This window comes from Tachypleus tridentatus, chromosome 12 (assembly GCF_004210375.1).
Source record: "Tachypleus tridentatus isolate NWPU-2018 chromosome 12, ASM421037v1, whole genome shotgun sequence".
NCBI lineage: Eukaryota > Metazoa > Arthropoda > Merostomata > Xiphosura > Limulidae > Tachypleus > Tachypleus tridentatus.
Window position 1 is genome coordinate 84,807,020 of NC_134836.1, and position 19,805 is coordinate 84,826,824.

Here is a 19,805-nt window from a genome sequence, read left to right on the forward strand (position 1 = left end):
TATTACGGTTCTGTTGGGGCCATTGCTTCATCTGAATAACTATAGCAGCTAAGTTCTAGACTAAGTAATTTCTGCATAGGCTGAATGAATGTTTCGGATCATTATTTCTTGGTAGTGGAATCCTTTACCAATGATACACAAACCGCTAGGTATATCAAAAAGGATATTATGTGATGGTACTTGCATTAGTACATTATTTCCTCTATTTTGCAAATATCATCTGTCGCCTTAGCAGAAGAAACACCCCAAGCCATCTTGCTGCCTCCCCCATGCTTCATGGTATGTGCTATGCATTGAGATAAATATATTTCACCTTTTTTCCTGCCGGAGGTGCAACCTACACTTCGAACCAAATATTTCAAACTTGTACTTATCCATCCACAACACCTTTTCCCAATCATCAACAGTCAGTTTTGTGCTTTTTAGCATATTTCAGTCTCTTGAAAATATTTGGAGATCGAAGTAAAAGTTTTTTAATTGTTACACGACCAAATATTCCATAACTGTTAAGGCTTCTCGATACTGTAGATCTGTGCACACATTTCTGTCACTTGGTACATGGTCGTTTATTTCATGCTTGAGATCAGTAACAACCTTCCTTCTGCCCTGAAGGCTGCATAAACGAAAATCTTCAGATTTATCTATCTCGGTCTTATGATATAGGTTGTACTTGACAATGTTTAGGGAGAATTTCAAGTCTGTAGCAATTTGACGGAGAATCCAACCAACGTCATATGAAACTTTCATGTGAAATCTCTGTTATACTGACAATTCTCTATACTTTTTGGGCCGTGACGTAACAACAAAATTTACTATATAATGTTAAACACTGTTTTTATCAAGATTTATTTGTGGAGTGTAAATTTCTTTACACAGTCATACTACCTTGAAAAGGAATACTTGAACTAATTTCTTTTTTATTTTTTTATTGCTGGACAAAGACTAGAGGTACTGACAATTTCGAAATATTCTAGAAATATTGCGTGTTTAGAATCAAAAGTAGGCAAAGCTGATAACTACAGTTTTACAGACCTGTTCTAGAGGTATATAATGTTAAGAATAAATCAAAATAGCTGCCTATTTTAATTGAGAAAGAGCGTGATAAGCGTGCATATTTTATATATAATGATAAAATTGTGTAACAAAAATATATAGTAGTTTCGTTTTTTTAATTTTGGCAGCACCGATTTGTTTGATATCATTATACAAGAATGCTTTATATATCTTCTTCGCAATTAACGTGAATAAAATAATAAAAATAGATTATTTTATTTTAAGTTACGAGGTAAGTAACACTTTACAAGCCGAACTAACCTATTTCAGTTCAGATTCAGTTTGTAAATGAGTAAAGTATTGGATTTGGAAGCTATATCCCTCATTGACCTTTGTCTAAGATTTAGAAATAATTTGAATGGATGTTTATGTCACATTCACCTAGTGCATGTTTCAATACACTCGACCTATATGATGGTTTTAACTTTGCATATCCTTTCACTCACGTTAGCAGTTGTCTTGTAGTGGAACTGATGTAACCTTGCTTGCATGAGGACACATGAGTTGATGTACGTTTGATATTGTCAATGAAGACATACGATGTAACCTTGCGTGCATGAGGACACATGAGTTGATGTACGTTTGATATTGTCAATGAAGACATACGATTTTTATATATGAAAAAAAAAAGCAGATGATATCCAGGTTTAACAATGCATCGCATTTGCTTTCAGATAAACTCTACGAAGTAATGTACTTAGTTGTTTTTTAACACACAAAGTATACACTACCATATTTGGCAAGATTACAGTATGTAACCTCAACATTTTACTTGTTTACGTCGAAATATTACCAGAGTTTCGTTTTTTCAAACAATCACGAAATATTCCTTTATTCAAATAAACAGGATTGGTATTTTTGCTTTGAAAAGTTCTGATGTTTTAAAGTTCCTTATGCAAAACTTTCATGAATCTCGAGATTTTGTGAGAACGATGAACTGAAATCTTCACTAAATTTTCTTTAAACTTGGTTGGTACCGCAAGTTGAAAAATTAAAATAAAGTTCAATAAATGTTTTCTTGTGATAAGCTTCACGTTCAAAGTTACTGCCACAACTATACACAAAAGTATCCAGAAATGAAAGGTAGTTATCTTGCCGATATTTAACAAATTTGATTCTACTGTTCTTGTTGTTTAGGTAATCTAAAATCTGAAGAACATTATTTTGGTAAAGTATTAAAAGTATCATCTAAATATCTCTGATGATATAACGATTTAAGTGACCATGGGCAATCGTCAGACCATTGTTTTTCTTGAAAAGAAAGAAAAAATGTTACCTAAAGAAAGATCCAACCTAAGAACCAAAGCTACGAAATCGGTTTGATCGTAAAGATTATAATTAAACATAAAATGCAATTCTGCAATAGCAAAAGCAAAATTCGTGAACTTTAAAGATATTTATTTCGGAATGCATAACTTGTTTAAATTGTTACTAAAAAAGAAATATTATATTATAATATCACAGTGACTGACAGAAATGTTTATGCGGTAAATAGCGGAAACAAAACTACAAATGTACGTTCACCCTAAAAATAATAAAAAGAAAAGAATAATTTATAAAGAGTTATGAGTTATAAGAAGGGAATAATTATAAATAATGGCTAGAAGTTAATGATTAACATACTTTTTGACATTTACAAAGAACGAAATATATACGTACATAATTATAGAAACCAAACAGGTGTTTCAAGCAATACTTTTATTAAAATATGATTGATAAAAATTTTAACGTTCAAGTGAAGAGAAATATAGAAAAAAGTTATTTACGTATGCATGACGTACGTGTACAGAGTTATTTGTTAAGACTATTTACATATACTTCATAGTCTAGCTTCCAGATATTTACATGTAACAATTCATTTTATTTTTCCTTTCAACTTGTAAACTCATCTAAAAGTACATACATTCCTGGAGAACCGGTTTCACAGGTTTGACTACTCTTTGGCTGTAACGTTTTTCACACTTTACTATTATGATGTATATATGTGTGTGTGTGTATTTTTACACTACTTTTGTGTGTCTGTTTTCATTTAGCAAAGCCACCTCCGGCTATCTGCTGAGTCCACCGAGGGGGAATCGAACCCCTTATTTTAGCGTTGTAAATCCGTAGACTATCCGCTGCACTAGCGGGGGATGTACTGCTTATATTATATATATATATACACTACTTATACTGTATATATACTACTTAAAACAGTGAGATACAAAGGAGATGCAAATCATAATAAAGAAGAGAAAACTGTAGGAGAAAACGCAAAGAAAAACAAAAATTCCAAGAAATAATAAATAACGGATACTGAATTTATATATATAAAGCAAAGGCATGCATATATATATATATGAAACTTTAACGTTTTCTTGGCTGTGATATTCACGTTCAGAAGTTGAGACTTCTATCAACAGTTGTTGGTACACAACAATAAACTAAATATATATTATAACTATACAATATTCACTTTGTTAACATTTTCTATCTTTACTTTAGAGAGCTACAAACAATGATAGTGTCTGTGTGTATGTTTTTTCTTATAGCAAAGCCATATCGGGCTATCCGCTGAGTCCACTGAGGGGAAACGAGTCCCTGATTTTAGCGTTGTAAATCCGAAGACTTACCGCTGTACCAGTGGGGGACACAAATAATGATACAGGGGAAAGTTTCTGAACGTAATCAAATATTTACAGTATCGTTATTAAATACGTAACTGAATGATCTTGCGAGATAAAGTAAAGGACAATGCATAAACATATAAAACCACACTATATCTGCCATATTCAAGGCCAAAGAGGCCTTTCTTCCAATATCAGGGTTGAGACTTCATTTCAATTAGCAAACTGCACTAACTGCAGTCGTTATGATATCAGCTATATTAAATTAATGAAGTGTAATTCTTACATGTTTCGACATCAATCATTTACAAATAAAAATTAGGACAAGAATTAGTAACACAAGTTATTAATTTATATTAACACCAGTTATATATTGTTGTTATTGTATTTACTTCGGTCATCAGTCAGAAGAACGAGAAGACTAATCCTGTTATTCCACGAACAGGTCAATCAACCGTAATGTCAACGAGAGAAAATTATATCAGCAATCCTAAGAACTTATAAGCGAAATAATTTTAAAGAAGTGTTCCTTATTTATGCCATCCTCTTATGCTCATTGATGCAGCTTTTCGTCCAATATTGGGTTTCATCAGGCGAGCTGTAATATGACAAACACATTAATGGTTGAGAATATTATCAACTTGTATGAACAACAACTGTTATGGTTTTATGGTACATAAGTATACCATGCATCTTATACCTACGTAATTCTATGTACAGTTTTTCAAAAATTTGATTTTTCTAGGTATGAACTGCTTTTTATAAGCTAAGTCAAGTTAGTTTCAATTTAAGTACCTCTGTTCCGTGTCATTCCCTTGGAGATAACACGTAATCTGTTCATTAGTGGTTTGTAAAGCTACACCTTGTGTATGAAGGTCGACAACAATACCAGTTGAAATTTGAATGTTACAACCTCCTTTAGGTTTGAATATGTGTAACTCAGTAAAGCTGGATTTAGTCGGTGTGGAATGTCATCCTGAGTGAGTCAGTCAGTGTGGAATGTCATTTTGAGGGAGTCAGTCATCTTGGAAATACGTCCTGAAGAAGTAAAGTCAGCGTGATTAATTTACAACGTCAGTTAAAGTAACCTTTTCTTATTTTTAAGGCGAAGTACACATATAGCTGATTTGTTTTGTGTTATAATGAAAATTATTCATCAACTTGTATTCACTCTCGGTATCCACCATATTTATTTATTTGCACAGATTAAATTAGTTTTAATGCAGCTCGGTATAGCTTCACAATTTATCTTGCTGAATCTCTTGTTATACAGAACACTTTCTTTATTTGATCTTTTAGAAAATGAGTTTACCCCAGGATGTTATTATAGAGTTTTCTGCTAACTTGCGTATTGTTCTTGCTTGAAATGTTTTGTATTCAGTTTTAAAGAAATGTTTTTTTACTTTAAGGAATGGTATTTTCTACAAGAAGAGATACTCACGACTAATAGGAAGAATTTGCTTCTTAAGACTGCATAAGATAATTTTTTATTCAGAAGAAGTCCTTTCCTGGACATTAGAAATTCATCAGTGTTGGAAAGGTCCGTGACATTGACCTCCCTACATCTGCAGATTCCAGATTATTAGCCAGCTGACATCTTATGTATCCAAAATGGTTGATCGGCTATTCCTCTGTGAATTGATGTCAGTAAAATGGAAACACAAACGAATGAGGTTTGCTCAGGTGAAAGAAAACTGGTAAGGCAGTGAGCATATAAAGCAGTCTTTAAAGAACTCCTAGCTCATCACTATTCTGACTAAAACAGTCCCATTCTATTCTAAGACTGGAAATGCCACTTGTGGACAAGTTTTGCCAATCAGAGCTATTTCTTCAGCTGGTAAAATAGCAGGCACTAATTAGTGAGGGCTACAAATCATAGGGCAGTTGGGAGACTCTCTAAGCCAGAAGGTATCCTGCCAGGGTGACTATGAATCACAAGATAAACCTGGTATAATAGAGAGCTAATGAAAAAGCTGTTGAGAGAATCTCTTTTTCTCCCACTTTATACCAAAGACCAGAGGGTCAGAGCTCTTGAGTACACCATCTGCATTAAACTCATAACGTTATTAGTATCACATTCAGGTATTGGTGAATAACCTACTAGGAGGAGACTCTTGTAACAACTATAAGTCCATGTTAATGAGTCAATGCGGATTTTACTTCAATGTTCAAGGGTTAACAAAGTATGACCAAGACCATTTTCTGAAATAACTGAGGTAGGTAAATGTCTGGCCTCAATCAGCAGTCAGTCCAACACTCGATTCTGAACTTGAATGGTCAAGTCCTAGATTCCATCAAGCATCTAAGTGAGATATAACTTGAAAACTGGGTCATTACTGTGTTCAAATCAACTGTTTGACCAAGAGGTAAATAATGCTATCCACTGAGCCATATTCAAGTCTTGAAAAGATATGCTAGTGACAGTGTGGTCAAGTTTGCAAATAATCTGTATCATCTACATGGTAAAATATTGCAAAGCTTCTAAAGATCTCAAGTCATCTTTGTGGTTAAGATTTTTGAGAGACTTTTAAAAAGAAATTACAGTAACTTCAAAACAGCCAGAGGAGAAAAAAATTTCAGTTACATCTTTTATCACAAATAGACCATTTATCAAAGTACTTCTACAACACTGAGGGTTAACTAACCATCACATATCCTTATGCTATAACAGAATAACACTAGTTTACGATTAACAGATAGGACTATTCTGGTGATCCCATGCTTTTCATGCTACAGTCAATGCTTATAATGCCTTTGCTTGTACATTATTCTTACAGAGAAAAACATAATGTAAGATATTTGTCTGGTATGCATAATCAGTTATGGCTGAATTACCCATACTTTTCCGAGGTGGAAGATAGACAAAGCTGTTACTTTTATAGTTGATTCGTCAATTTCAAGAGGACCTGCAATGCTTATACAAGCAGCAGGAGGACCAAGGCTGTTAGTTTCGACTGATGACTTAGGAGTAACAATGGGATAAATGCTGCTGCTACAGCAAACGACAGCCAAAAATCCCAAATAGATACTGGCCACTACTTAGGGAGCACATAAGAAAGCTTTTGTTGAAAGATTTAGTACTCATCTCAGTTTTCTTGTAGCTGGAGGAAGCTTCGTTGGTACCCGTAAGCATGAAATGTTATATCGATCTGTGGTTGATACAGGAGTTGCCAAGACACTTGTACGTCTTACAGTATATCATGCTTGCAACTGAGACTACAACTCCAAGTAGCGGACACTGACTATTTTCTGGAAAATACAATATACAAGTAGGTATACTTCAGAAATTATAAGTCAGTTTCACCCATGAAACTGGATAACAGATGTATTATGGTAAAGATATCTGATGTCAGATTAGGACCAGGAACAATTAACTGTATGAGTTTACAAAACATAAAATGTAACATGTTGGTGCCGTGCAACATCACTCAAAATAAGAACAAGTCAAGGCGACGACTTTTGAACTGTAAATCAGGTAGTCAAGCGGTGCCAAAAAAGACTCTCCAAGTAGTCGCTAAAATCGATTACTACCTTAATATGACTATTAAATATTAGTCATTTTTACTATCGTGTGGTCGGAAAATAGTCAGGTGATGGTGGCAGGGATACCTGGCAGGTAATAAATTTGACTACTCTATGATAGTCGTTATGACTTTCGTTAGGTAGTCATTCTGACCAATGCTGAGTACCTGACAACAGTCTCATTGCCTAAGTGCAAACTACTACAGAGTATTCGTGACGTAGTCAGTGTGACACAATTCGTCCAAGGAGCGGTGGTCATTATGATCATCCATTAACAATGGACTGTTGTCATGATAACTATCCAACGACCATGGAAGATAAGTCATGTTGACCCGGTCAGGACCACCTCTGCAATGTTAGGCAAAGAGACCATCTTCAGTCAGTTGTGGTCAGCAGGACCATCACTGAGCAGTCAACACCGCAGCCATCTAATGATTCAATTTAAGTCCCAGTAACCTGCCACCATCCTGAAAATATAAAATGCATTTTAGCAGCACCATTTTTTATTCCAAACTGAACAAAAGTGTCTATTAAAATACATGTACCAAAATAAAATTTAAAATGCAGCAACAATTTGAAAATAAACAACTGAATTTTACACTTGATTTTTGAAAATTCACCCTGGATAAAATACACATGACGAGTTACTATTACCAGATGTAATATAACCTTATGGCTTTGAACACTTTCCTCTTCCTTTACCTTTGGAAGTTTTGACAAATTTCCCGCTGCTATGTTTTTTGACATTCAAGAGATCAAGCAACTGAAGAACACATCTGTCTGCACCTTTTTCAGATTTGGTAATTTTCCTGGACTCATCATAGAGCTTCAGAACAACTCTTTCAACAAAGTTGAAGATATAAAAATTCCCTACATACATAGTGAATGCTTCCACAAAATCTTAAGTGGCACAAATATCAAAGCCATCAACGTATAATTTGAACTCCTGATCACAAAACTGAGAAATTGAACCACATTGAATGTATATACCACTCTCAGCAGGTTCCCTAACTTCAGTACCCACCATGATACTTTCACTTTCTTTTAGAAGAAAAGAGATACCAAGAATGGCAATACTAGATGCAACATCAGGCATGTGTGAGGACTGTTTCATAAGAAATGCTAGCAATGGATTATTTTCTGGTAATATGTTTCTGTTCTGCAGGTGAGAATTTACTGAGTCCTTATGTTGAGAGAGAAAGTTGGACACCCCTTTTTCTGCATCATTTTCTAGCCGCTTAAATTCATTCAATAGCTGTGCTGGTGATGCCACAAGGAAAGGAAAGAGTTTTGTCCATAAGCAAGTCCACTTTACAAAGATTACCCTTTTTTCTGCAATGCAGACGAGTTTTCATCCATTCCTTGTGTTTTTCGGTGGAAGTTTCATCCTCCCCAACTGGATTTTCACACAAGTATTGCTTTAATCCATATAGCCTCTGTTCTGAGATGGGGTTTCATCTTGAACTATAGGCAATGATGAATCATTTCGCTTTTCATTATTCTGGAATTTCTGACGAAGCCTCATCCTCCACAGCTCCTGCAATTAGAATTGACAGAATTAGTTCTACTGAGAATGAATAACAAAACTGCCCTGGTATAACTATAATTATTTTAAACAGTATTTTTTAAACCACTTTTGGCATTTTTCAGGTTTAATCTGAGAATCTGAAAGTCATACACATACTGGTTAGTAAATCAGATGTACGAGTTCATCTTGACAATGTATTCTCTTTAGCGTTAAATTAGTTGAGTTTCGTTAGTTGAGTCATGTTACATCGTATAAAAAAAAAACAAGTATTTCAAAGTATCAAAATAGTATTTTCCACAGTCTCTCCTTGGTAGATATATGTACTTGTGTGTATTTTAAAAAAATATAACTTCCCACAAAAATTTTCACTTGTTTCTTCACTAATATGATGCAACACAAAAAATGCCATTTAATTCATTTTGTAACTAATGAACATATTTCTTGCAGAATACATTTACACCCTTACAAGTGGTAATATGGTCATTCCTGTTATGCACTTTAGGACGAATTTTATTGGGCTCATTGGCTTTAGGGCTCATAAAGTCAAATGTATAGATAAAAGAATATATTTGTGATGAAAATATATTTCACAAGAAACATAACATAATGCACATGTGGATAGTACTTGCACGAACACCTTTGAGTTATTTTGGGGCATCTGACAGCTGAGGGTAGCGCTTAAATATTTCATCCACTACTTGGTCATACTGCCTTGAAGTGGGATATCTGGAAAATAGAAGTTGGGCAGGCTAATTGTCTCAAGTGAAAGATGAAACTATTTCTCCAACAGATTGAAAGATCTGTTTGACATTCATTAGGACATATCCTACCATAATGATATGGATTGAATTTCTTCAGTACTTGGACCTGGTGAAGATGCACTCTGCTTGCTTGAAGGTACATCAGGGTTCGGTGGATTCTGGTCAAAAATAAATTTTTAGCGGGTCTAAATTTGTAATAAAAAATTAACAACAGTGATTGTGCTATGTTGAATAATGTATATTGAACAATTTTACTTCTTTTCTTCGGAATAAAGTTTCCGCAGAGTGATTTCCAATGAATACATAAATGATTTTAATCACTCAAAGTTAAATAGGTTGCTCATTCTTACAAACGACTTACCACAACAGCTATCTCTCCGTCGGATGCCCCAGCGTTAGAAACCAGAGAAACGTGCAACTTTGTTCGTGGTTTTGAAATGTCAGACCATTGAACATCCACCCAGTCCTGCAAGTTTTCCATGTACACTTGAGCTGACAAGTTGGTAGCATCTACATCCAGATTTAGGTTGTCAGAAATCTTACTGGGCAACAATCCCAGAACATCCACTGACACCACAATTTTTTTCATTGTAGGTAATGTGGTAGGATAAAGCCATCTCTATGGAATATAAAAGTATGGTACTGATCAAATATGATTTATATGTATACACATGCAGAAAAGTTGTCATTGAAGAACAACTACAAAACACCAAAAAATATATTAAATATCCATAAATTTAACATCAGCAGGACTGGTATAAATCAGCTAAATAAGTAATTTGTTTTTTCCCAAACACATAGTAGCCTTTAAAATGTGAAAGCAAATATAAGTAGTCTGACCTCAATAGATGGTGATTATAGTGGTGATTTTGGTGTAAATATGCATGATACATATTAATATGACACAAGTTCTCTCTGTTTGAAAATTTTGATGAAATCTGTCACAAAAAGGCAGAAACAAATTTACATAAAATATGTCAAATCTTTTGATGAAATTTGTCACTGGAAGGTACACACCAAGTTATATAAAATAGGTTAAAATTTACCACTGATTACCGAGTTCTATTTAAAATTTGTCACCATTCAGTCGCCACGAATGTAGTGATGAAGGATGATTATATTTTCACCTTTATTCACGTAACAAGGCAATGGGTAATTATCATAAAGATCTGGAATGCTCGGGAGTTCACAGCTTCTCATTGGGTCTACAATGTAAGTATGAAGATGCCTGTGATAATCAACAGTTTGGTATCTAAGACAATACAAAAAAGGTTTTCCCCAAAGAACAAAGTAACAGATTATTGAAGAAAATTGAAGACTGTCAAATTCATAGCTACTGACAACCATTGTCCTTGTGTTGTATTGAGGAAGTTGACTGTACAACCTGATGCTGTAGTGACAAAATCGCCTTCCTCAACAAATGCACTGACAAGGTTTCGCTCTTCCCCGAGTGAATTCACAGGCAATCTGACAGGATTAGTCAGGTCAAAGGCATCTATTCTAAGAAATCCATTGCTTTCCAAACGTGAACAGAGTTTATACTGGTGTTTCATTGCCATTGTTTTGGCTAGATTCCTCCTGTTTTTGGTACGTCTTGCAACATCAACATAAAAACTATGTTTAGCCTCAAATCTCATGGTCCACACATTCCTCAGTGGACCAAATCTGCGTGTTATCTCTGGGTAATGCAAAGTAAAATGTCCCTTTGGCTTGAAAGTTCTATTTGGAAATTATTTTTAATAAATAGAACAGAACTGTTTTATCACATCATTTAAGAATTCAATGCTTGCATATGACACTGATAGACACATTATCAATTCTTATATATCCAACAGAGCCAACAGAACTTCCCATTTGTTGTTGCCTTCTGGCACTGCATTACCCACCAGTAAGAGACATCAAACTTGCACAACGTTTTACTTAATGTGTACAGACCCTCTCAAAATAACAAGCTCAGGCCTATTGAGTTTATCAGTTCCTTTGTAGTGGAACTCCTTCACTCTCTCTGCAAGGTACTGAAGGCTGAAGTATCCAGACAAGACATACTGATCTATGAGTAAAACTAAAATTTCTGACACCAAGCCAGATTCAAAAAGGTCATGTAATATATCAGATGGTAGAGCATTTGCCACATGAAATTGCTGCAGAACGTTCAGGGACAATCTTTTTTTAACCCCATATGTACTTGACAAAGTCGGTTCAGTTTCGACCATTGCAACTTGGTAATTATAGGATGCAATAGATCTCTCTGGACATTATGAAATATCAGTCAACTTTCTTAAATCATCCCGAGTTACCATGCAGAATCTACATGATTTGAGAGCAGAAAATGAATCAAGAAACCCTCCATTAGCATGGCTTCCAATTATCTGCAACAACAACAAGAGGTGCACCTCTGAATTTGAATGTTCCCTCTGGTTTTACAATGTCAATACCAATGTTTTCAATAACAGATAGTTCTTCAATCAAAGGTCTCATCACTATATTTAGCCCATGTTTTTTTTTTATATATAATTTGGCTCTTCACCAAGATTGCTAAGAATATACAATGAAGCTGAGATCTCAAAGCAGGTTCAATATTGCCCAACTGATAGTAGAAAGCAGCAGCATATTTGTAAGCAGGAGCTCGTATTCCAGCCTGGTTCACAGCTATAAACTCATCAAAAGAGAGAATGATTTGAAGGTCAAGGGGAGTTTCTTGCCAGAATGAATGGTTTCTGAAATGTTCACCATCAACGACATCTCTAAGACAATCATCAACTGACTGGCGAGGATAAACAACCTGGCGAAAAATATCATCATGTTTAAGCAAACACTTCAGTTTTTGTAAAGAAACATACTACATTGTGTCATGTTTTCCATCACCAGCAATTCCCAGATCATACTCAACAGGTTTTACAAATGACAAATTATCTTCAATGTAAGACTGGAAATTATTGTAGTCAGTGAAATATTTAATCATGGAATGAAATCCAAGACTTTCTTTCTTTCAAGCTTCCATCACTATAACTATACTATTTCTAGGAACCCCCTCACTGATCAGTGTTCTTTTTATGGTTTGGAATAAATGTTCATCGGATGCATTTCCCGGACGTGTAGTGTCAGCGCGAGTGTTAACCACATGGGGAAAGCTTATTTCAGTCATAACTTAGATCGTTGTGGGTTGTAATGATAAATGTATTGATTATTGGATTTCATATTCGAATATTCCAGCACATGCACACAACAATATAAAAACACAATTGTTAAATACAACAGTGAAAAAATAGTAGTGGTCGATAAATAAGATTTATTTAAGTAGGATTTATTTTGTGTGAAAGAAATGTATTTATTCCCCCTCCCAAATAAAATAAAATAAATAAATACATAAATTCTTGCAAAATTTAGCCCTGGTCACGTATCAGTTGTTGTATTTATGGAACAAAATGCATGCATACAGTCATTTGCTTGAACTGCGCCTTAATGTTACAAGAAACATCAAGAGTGCCAATTCATGAGTTAATACTGACTATGGTGTTGGTCTTCCTGACCACAAAGTAGTCCTTAAGACTAGCGTAGCAGTGCTGCTATGAAGTAGTCAAACTGACTAATTGCTTAAATTGACAAAGAATCAGTCAAACTGACTAGTAATAGATCATCGTTACTACTTAATAGTCAATTTCATATCCACGACTACAAAATGATAGTCATCTTGCTTGTTGATACATTTTAGATAGTCAATTTGACAGCGACCACGATATCTCTAAAGCAGAAAATAGACGTGACTATGCCCTGGTAGTCGAAATGAACAACTTTTATTTAGAGTGATAATAATATAGTCCATGCATCAAATAAGATGTTTTCTGTCTAGAAAGCAAGTAGCATTAGTTCTCGTAGCTGCTTGTCTCAGGAGAAATTAATTGTTTTGACTGTTTGGGCAGTAAGTTATCCAACTTAATACTCAAGTGGTAACTGGCTCAGTAAGAAAAGTAATAAAGGTTAGTGATGCTGTTGGGATGACATCGGTCTCACCACATCAGAAAGCAAGTAAGCAGCAGCCAACAAATCCTAGAATTTTGGTTAAGGCTTTTGCAAATAATCAGGATGAAATGGAATGAATGTAACTCAGTGACTTGTTGGTTTAATGCGTTAGTTTATTTGTGGGACCAGATTACTACTTGGATTGAAAAACAGTAACTCACCGTCATATAGATTCAGATGTTGAACATCCAATTGAGCAATTGGCATGCTTGAGCCACTGAAGCACTAAAATGTAGTTAATATTAATATACATAGGATGTTGAAAAGGAATAATCTTCAATATTTATTGTCAAAAAGAAGATTTTGATTTTAGATAGATGAACACAGAAACTTGTGTTGATTATTTCCATTGTCAAACAAGATTATGTCTGAATGAGATGGAAGGTTCTCATTAATTATTCACTTTTGATATCACATTCAAATACTGGAAAGTTGAGCTGGAACACTAAATTAGAGTTAAGACTAGTTCCAGAGAAGAAATATCTTGTACGAGTTTTCCATCATGTTATTCATCCAGTGTAATCTGTCCATAACTTTCAAGAGGCTAATGGATCTTACATTAAAGGGGCTGTAATGAAAAAGATCCCTGGTCTACATCAATAGTGTTTTGATATTTGGTTGTATGATTAAGTCTGTTGCTGAGAAACTGATAATCGTATACCAGTAGATAAAAAGGAGGCTTAAAACCTGAAAGGATAAAAATGTTTGCTCATTTCGTAATCTCTCAGCTAGTGCCAAGCAAGAACTGTTCAGTTTTCTTGGTTTTAAATCTTATTAATATCAGCTTGTGACTATCTTCTACAAAATAGTATTACGATCTTCTGTCCTCACTAAAACTGAGATGTATTTGAGATGAAGCAAGGAATGTGAACAGGTATATCCATCCATAAAGATAGCATTAACATAATAAACAGTAAGTTCCTATTGGACACCAATAACAGTAATCGTATAATTTGAGCAAGATTATTACAGTTGTAGAATGAAGTTAAATCTGTAATAACATATGCTTATGGCACTTGAACGTAGGTACTGTACAATTACGGAGTGGCCATATTAGATCTGGATACTTCAGTTGCTTCTTCTGGAGCTCTCAAAGAGTTAATCACGACATCCATCCATTTATGGGATTTCTTGTTTCATAGTGTGATGCTGCTACAGTGGAAGTGTTTCAATTTTCACATGGTATCCATGTGAGAACATTCCATGAGTGGAGAGGGCCTCACCATAAGGCAACACAATATGCCTACATTTCTATATTGTGGATCTGGATAATGAATTATGATAAAGTATTATTGTTGCAGCATTGTTATCTAATATGCAATCATCCCTTTCAGATTTTTAAAGTTCATTAACCATTTCAGCAAAGCATAGTCCATGTAAACAGTGTTTGTATGAAGACTACAACTGCAAGCAGCTCGTTCTTCATTCTACAATACATACGTTCAGGAACTGTAAGCATATGTGACTATGTATTTAACTTTATTCTGCAACTGGAATAACCTTGTTCCAATTCTTTTATAAGATATTTGTGTCCAATAGGAACAAAGAATGTCTGTTTGTATAAATGCTTGATTTATGGATGGAAATGCATGTTCGCATTCCTTGTTCCATTCCAAATGCATCTCAGCTTTAGTGAAAGCAGATGCTAATATATATATATTGAAAAAGGCGGATACAAACTGTTTTAAATAAAATTCAAGACCAAGGAAATTAAAAAATTCTTGCTTGATTACTGGCTGAGTCACAGGTTTCTTAGATATGCTCTATAGAAGACTGACTGATTCGCTGGTGGATACAGAGGGCGCGTCGTTAGGATTTTTTGTTATTTTTTAATTTTGCACAAAGCTACTCGAGAGTTATCTGTACTAGCCGCCCCTAATTTAGTAGTGTAAGACTAGAGGAAAGGCAGCTAGTCATCACCACCCACTGACAACTCTTGGGCTACTATTTTACCAACGAATAGTGGGATTGACCGTGACATTATAACGCCCCCACGGCTGAAAGAGCGAGCATGTTTGGCGCGAAGGGGTTGCGAATCCGCGACCCTCAGATTACGAGTCGCACGCCTTAACACGCTTGGCCATGCCGGGCCCGCGTTGTTAGAAAAGCTTTACTAGGCCGCCTTGACAGACGGCCATAAAGCCAAACGTTGTCACTAAAAAGCACAACTATCTTATGAAGGGCTTAAATTATATAGTTTAATACCAGACTGGTGGCCATAATAAATTATGTAATTGTACCAAAAAGTATATAACATATTTCCATACCACCATGACAGGCATCCACAACTTACACAATACATGTCTCATCATGTTGATAATTAATCATTAAATAATTAAATCGTTCCTGAAAGGGATGTTTAACTCGAATTCATTAACTCATTTATAATTAATGCAGTAAACTATTTATAACTGAATCACCCTAGTAAGGACAGTTAAAACTAATTAATTAGTTAATCCTATAAAGAACAGTTAGTGCTAATTCATTTGTTAATTAATAATTAAATCATCTTACCACAAAGTAGAGAACGTGTTTCTGAGCAGCCATGACTCGTGTAATACACTTTTACTAACTTGACTTTATAAAACGAAATAATTTACACACTACCCTCGAACTAAAGTACTGTCATTAGGTCCTCCATCGGTAATAAACTTATATGTTCGGACGTAACTTAAGAAAATCGTCGTATATTTGGACTGAATATAGTTTCTTGTAGGTCTGTAGGAAGGAATACTTCTACTACCTCGATATTTGTCTGTTACTTTTACTTACTCTGAAATCTAACATTTGTTTTATTTCATGGGCGGAAATAACACTGTAGCGACAATACGTACACCAATTCACAGTTAAAAGGTATCAACGATCACAAAACTATTGTAAAGTTGTTTCCATTCTTTATTTGTCTTTAAAATAAAAACTTATATCAGTTGTGTTATTTGTAAATATCAAAGATTATGATCCTGTCAGCGGACTTTAACTCTCAGATAAAAGTTGTTCAAATTGTAAAATGGACGACAGTGATATTTCTATAAGTAGCGAAATGATTACACCGTCAAGAAGTTAAACTGCATATAACTTTACGTGTTATATTTAACGACAAGTATGTGATTTCTCGATCAAAAACAGAAAGTAGTAATACAGAAGTTAAAAATAATAATTTCTTATTGAATCTTCAAGTATTTTGAATATACATTTAGTTTTCTGTAATATTATATAAAGTGTAAAAAAATATAAATTTATTTTGATAGAGTTAATTTATAGTGGACATATATTTTGTTTCAGTTGCGAAGTGTATTCTGTAATGATAGACAGTAAACGTGTGTGTGTGATACTTTACAAGTCTTACATATATTGAAGATAACATGCCAGTTTTAAGCTATAGGGTAGTGGTATATGAAGGTAAGCACAACGATGAAAAGCAGTTTAGCTTCCAATGTATGAAATGTTGTGTATAGTTTCTTAATTAAAGAAACTTTGAGAAGCTGTCCTTTTTATTTCGTTTATGGTAACTGATAATCCACTTGAACAAGTATAAACGGTAGATATTATACACTGAGATGTATGTCAGTATTTTATAAACTAAGAAACTTTCTCAAATAGCATGTTAGTATATATTGAAGTTTTGTTTACATATGTTTAGTAACCTTGTTAAATGTGTGATTTTGCATACAAATTATACAAATAATAACTATTTCACATCAGGTTATGAAGAAACGAATTTTCTATATGAAATAGATATTTATTAGAAATTAATATTCGTGGTATGTAATTTCACCATGAATACTAAGCTTGACATTTATTTATAAACTAAGAAATTTCCGTAATATCATTGTTTATTTGGAGTTTGGTTGAAAAATGTTTCAATATGTGTGCCCGACATTTTACTTACTTACATTAAAGACACTATCTTAGTCAACGGTGAGAAGTGAGTTTCATATAAGAAAATCACAAAACTTTGATTCATAATTGATCATTTTTATTCATTTGATAAAGTGTAAATGAAAAATAATCCATATAAATATGGTCAACCTACCCGGTTCGGCTGTTTATTGCTAAACAAACTTTTTCAACTTAGAAGTAACATTTATCATGCGTGTTAATGCCCCATTTTGTGCATTATTATGTCTGAATATATACATTTTCTGTCTCAAAAAACATTATATTTGCTATGACGACTACCTAAGAATAGAACAATATCAACATTTAACGGGAAATGTTACTAAACTGAAGCAGAACTTTGAAGTTTATACTTATTTAGTGGCTTTCAACGACCACGAATGATACCTGTAAAGTTTTAAAAGAGATAGTCTGTGGAAAATGGTAACTTTTGTTATTTTAATTAGTAACTAATTGTTTAAATAATAATATGTGATGGCCCCTAATATAATTACACCTTTCTCTTTCTGACCATTGATGACATGTTGAGACAATGAAGTTATCATCCTTTTCTCACAGCATAAATCACCACGTGATCGTCTTTGACACAAGTTTTAGATCATATGGGTGTACGCATTAGTTTCAATTTTTCTTGAACTTTTAATAGAAACAGTAAGTATTAGTTGATTATTTTTAGTTGTAGCAGAATTAGTTATAAGGCTTATAATATAATTAAATCTAGTATGAATTGTGTGTTTTAATCGTAATAAAAACGAACGCGAAGTTTGTAATATATACATGAAAACTGTATTATAATTAACTTTTATTTTAACAACAGATTTTATCTGTTATAACTAATACTAGAGGTCCTACAATACAATAATGTTTAACTCTCTCTTGATTTCAGTTCAAGATTATGTAATGAATCGAATTTTCATTGTATTCTGAGTGGACTGAAATTTCTGATAGTTTTTCGGGCACCGTGACAAACATAAGTTTTATATATAATTACAAAATGCTGTTTTTAATTTGTCTATAAAGTTTAAATGTACATAACATTTTGAGAGATGTAGAAGGGAACCGATAACGTTCTTTTCAATGTGGCTAATGAGAAAAGGTCATCAACTGGTTAAGTTTAAATATCTTACAACCCTACACTGTATATGTGACCATGTTACATCCTCCAAACAATCTTCTCTTAAAGTCAATATCCGCACTGTTTATGTCTGACCTTTGTAATTCTTAAACTTATGATTCCAGATCGTATACATGTACTTTGCTATTAATGTATTAACTTTAGACTGTTTGAAAGATATGGTATTTTAAATTATAATAACGAATTAGTCGCTCATTTATTATGTTTAGTCATAGTTCAAATATTGGTTAAATCATGATAACTGTATCATTCAAGTAATATGTGGAATATTAAAAAAGGTATGTATTCATTACTCTCAATGTCAGATAAAAATTGTATAAATTGTAGACAGATGATACTAATATTTCTTTACGTGCTTAAATGATTACACCTTTAAGAAGTTAAAATTATGTATCTAACTTTGTGTGTTATATTTAAACGACAGATACGAGAGGTAGAGATCGAAACGTAGTATAATAGACATGACAGCTTACTTGGATTGTAAGCATGGTGGATTTATAAAAAGCCAAAAAAAGGTATGTATTATAAGACATTAAAAGATACTGAAATAGGATTTCTAGATTGTTTGTACGTTTTATATAAACTATTATTTTAAACTATCATAATTTTAATCATAAAACTTGAAATATTTTACAAGTACAAATTCTTCTGTAAATTTCGTTAACATTATTTTATTAGAAGGTGTAGTTACAACACATGAAAATGTAAAATGTCAGAATTTTGCTGGAGGTATCAGACGTGATGGAACCACGGTCATCACATCAAGTTCATACTAAATTTGTGAATTGGGAAAGGACCCCCAGAAACGAAATTATAAATATTAAATTTTAATTGTGAAAAGTAAGGGTTAGTTTGAGATAACCCGAATCACCTCAAGCACGTACAGGAAGCAGTTTTGCAGTCTTTGTGCTCTCCCTTTACCGCTGGATCCAGGCTTATTCGTGTGATAACCAGATATTAATGAAAGGAACACAACTGACTTAGCTGGTAAATTATGTCGGCTGTTGTTCAGCAGGAATGACAGAGGGCAGCATAACTATTTATGTTGATGAAATAGAGACCCAAGTAAGCCTAGCATACTGAGAAATTCACAAGTGTTAAGGATATATCGAATTCTTAACCATTCTGGCTAACGCTTGAGTCAATTAGTCAATGGTTCTCTTTGTTGTCGACTTTTTCATAAGTATTTCATTTCCAGCTGCAAGATGAAACACCAATATGATGAAGAACGAAAAGCCCAAAACTTCATCTGCAGTAAAGGATTGGACTGTATGATGAATCGC

The 19,805-nt window shown here is 33.8% G+C and overlaps 1 protein-coding gene across 1 annotated transcript; it reads right to left on the bottom strand.

Annotated features, from left to right (window-relative positions):
- Window positions 1-3,221: 3,221 nt before the first annotated feature.
- Window positions 3,222-16,253, bottom strand: LOC143233861 (uncharacterized). Its single transcript, XM_076470666.1, has 3 exons — window positions 16,005-16,253; window positions 9,832-10,089; window positions 3,222-8,718 (listed from the first exon to the last, which is right to left on the bottom strand). The coding sequence occupies exons 1-3, from the start codon at window positions 16,035-16,037 to the stop codon at window positions 8,602-8,604; spliced, it is 408 nt and encodes a 135-aa protein (XP_076326781.1). The 5' UTR covers window positions 16,038-16,253; the 3' UTR covers window positions 3,222-8,601.
- Window positions 16,254-19,805: the final 3,552 nt, after the last annotated feature.

Excerpts from the sequence above, each read along its gene's own strand:
- LOC143233861 (XM_076470666.1), bottom strand. The coding sequence starts at position 16,037 with ATGGCTGCTCAGAAACACGTTCTCTACTTTGTG. Across the intron at positions 10,090-16,004 it reads AACACGTTCTCTACTTTGTG|AGATGGCTTTATCCTACCAC; the intron begins GTAAGATGATTT and ends TATATTCCATAG. Across the intron at positions 8,719-9,831 it reads ACGGAGAGATAGCTGTTGTG|GAGCTGTGGAGGATGAGGCT; the intron begins GTAAGTCGTTTG and ends TTCTAATTGCAG.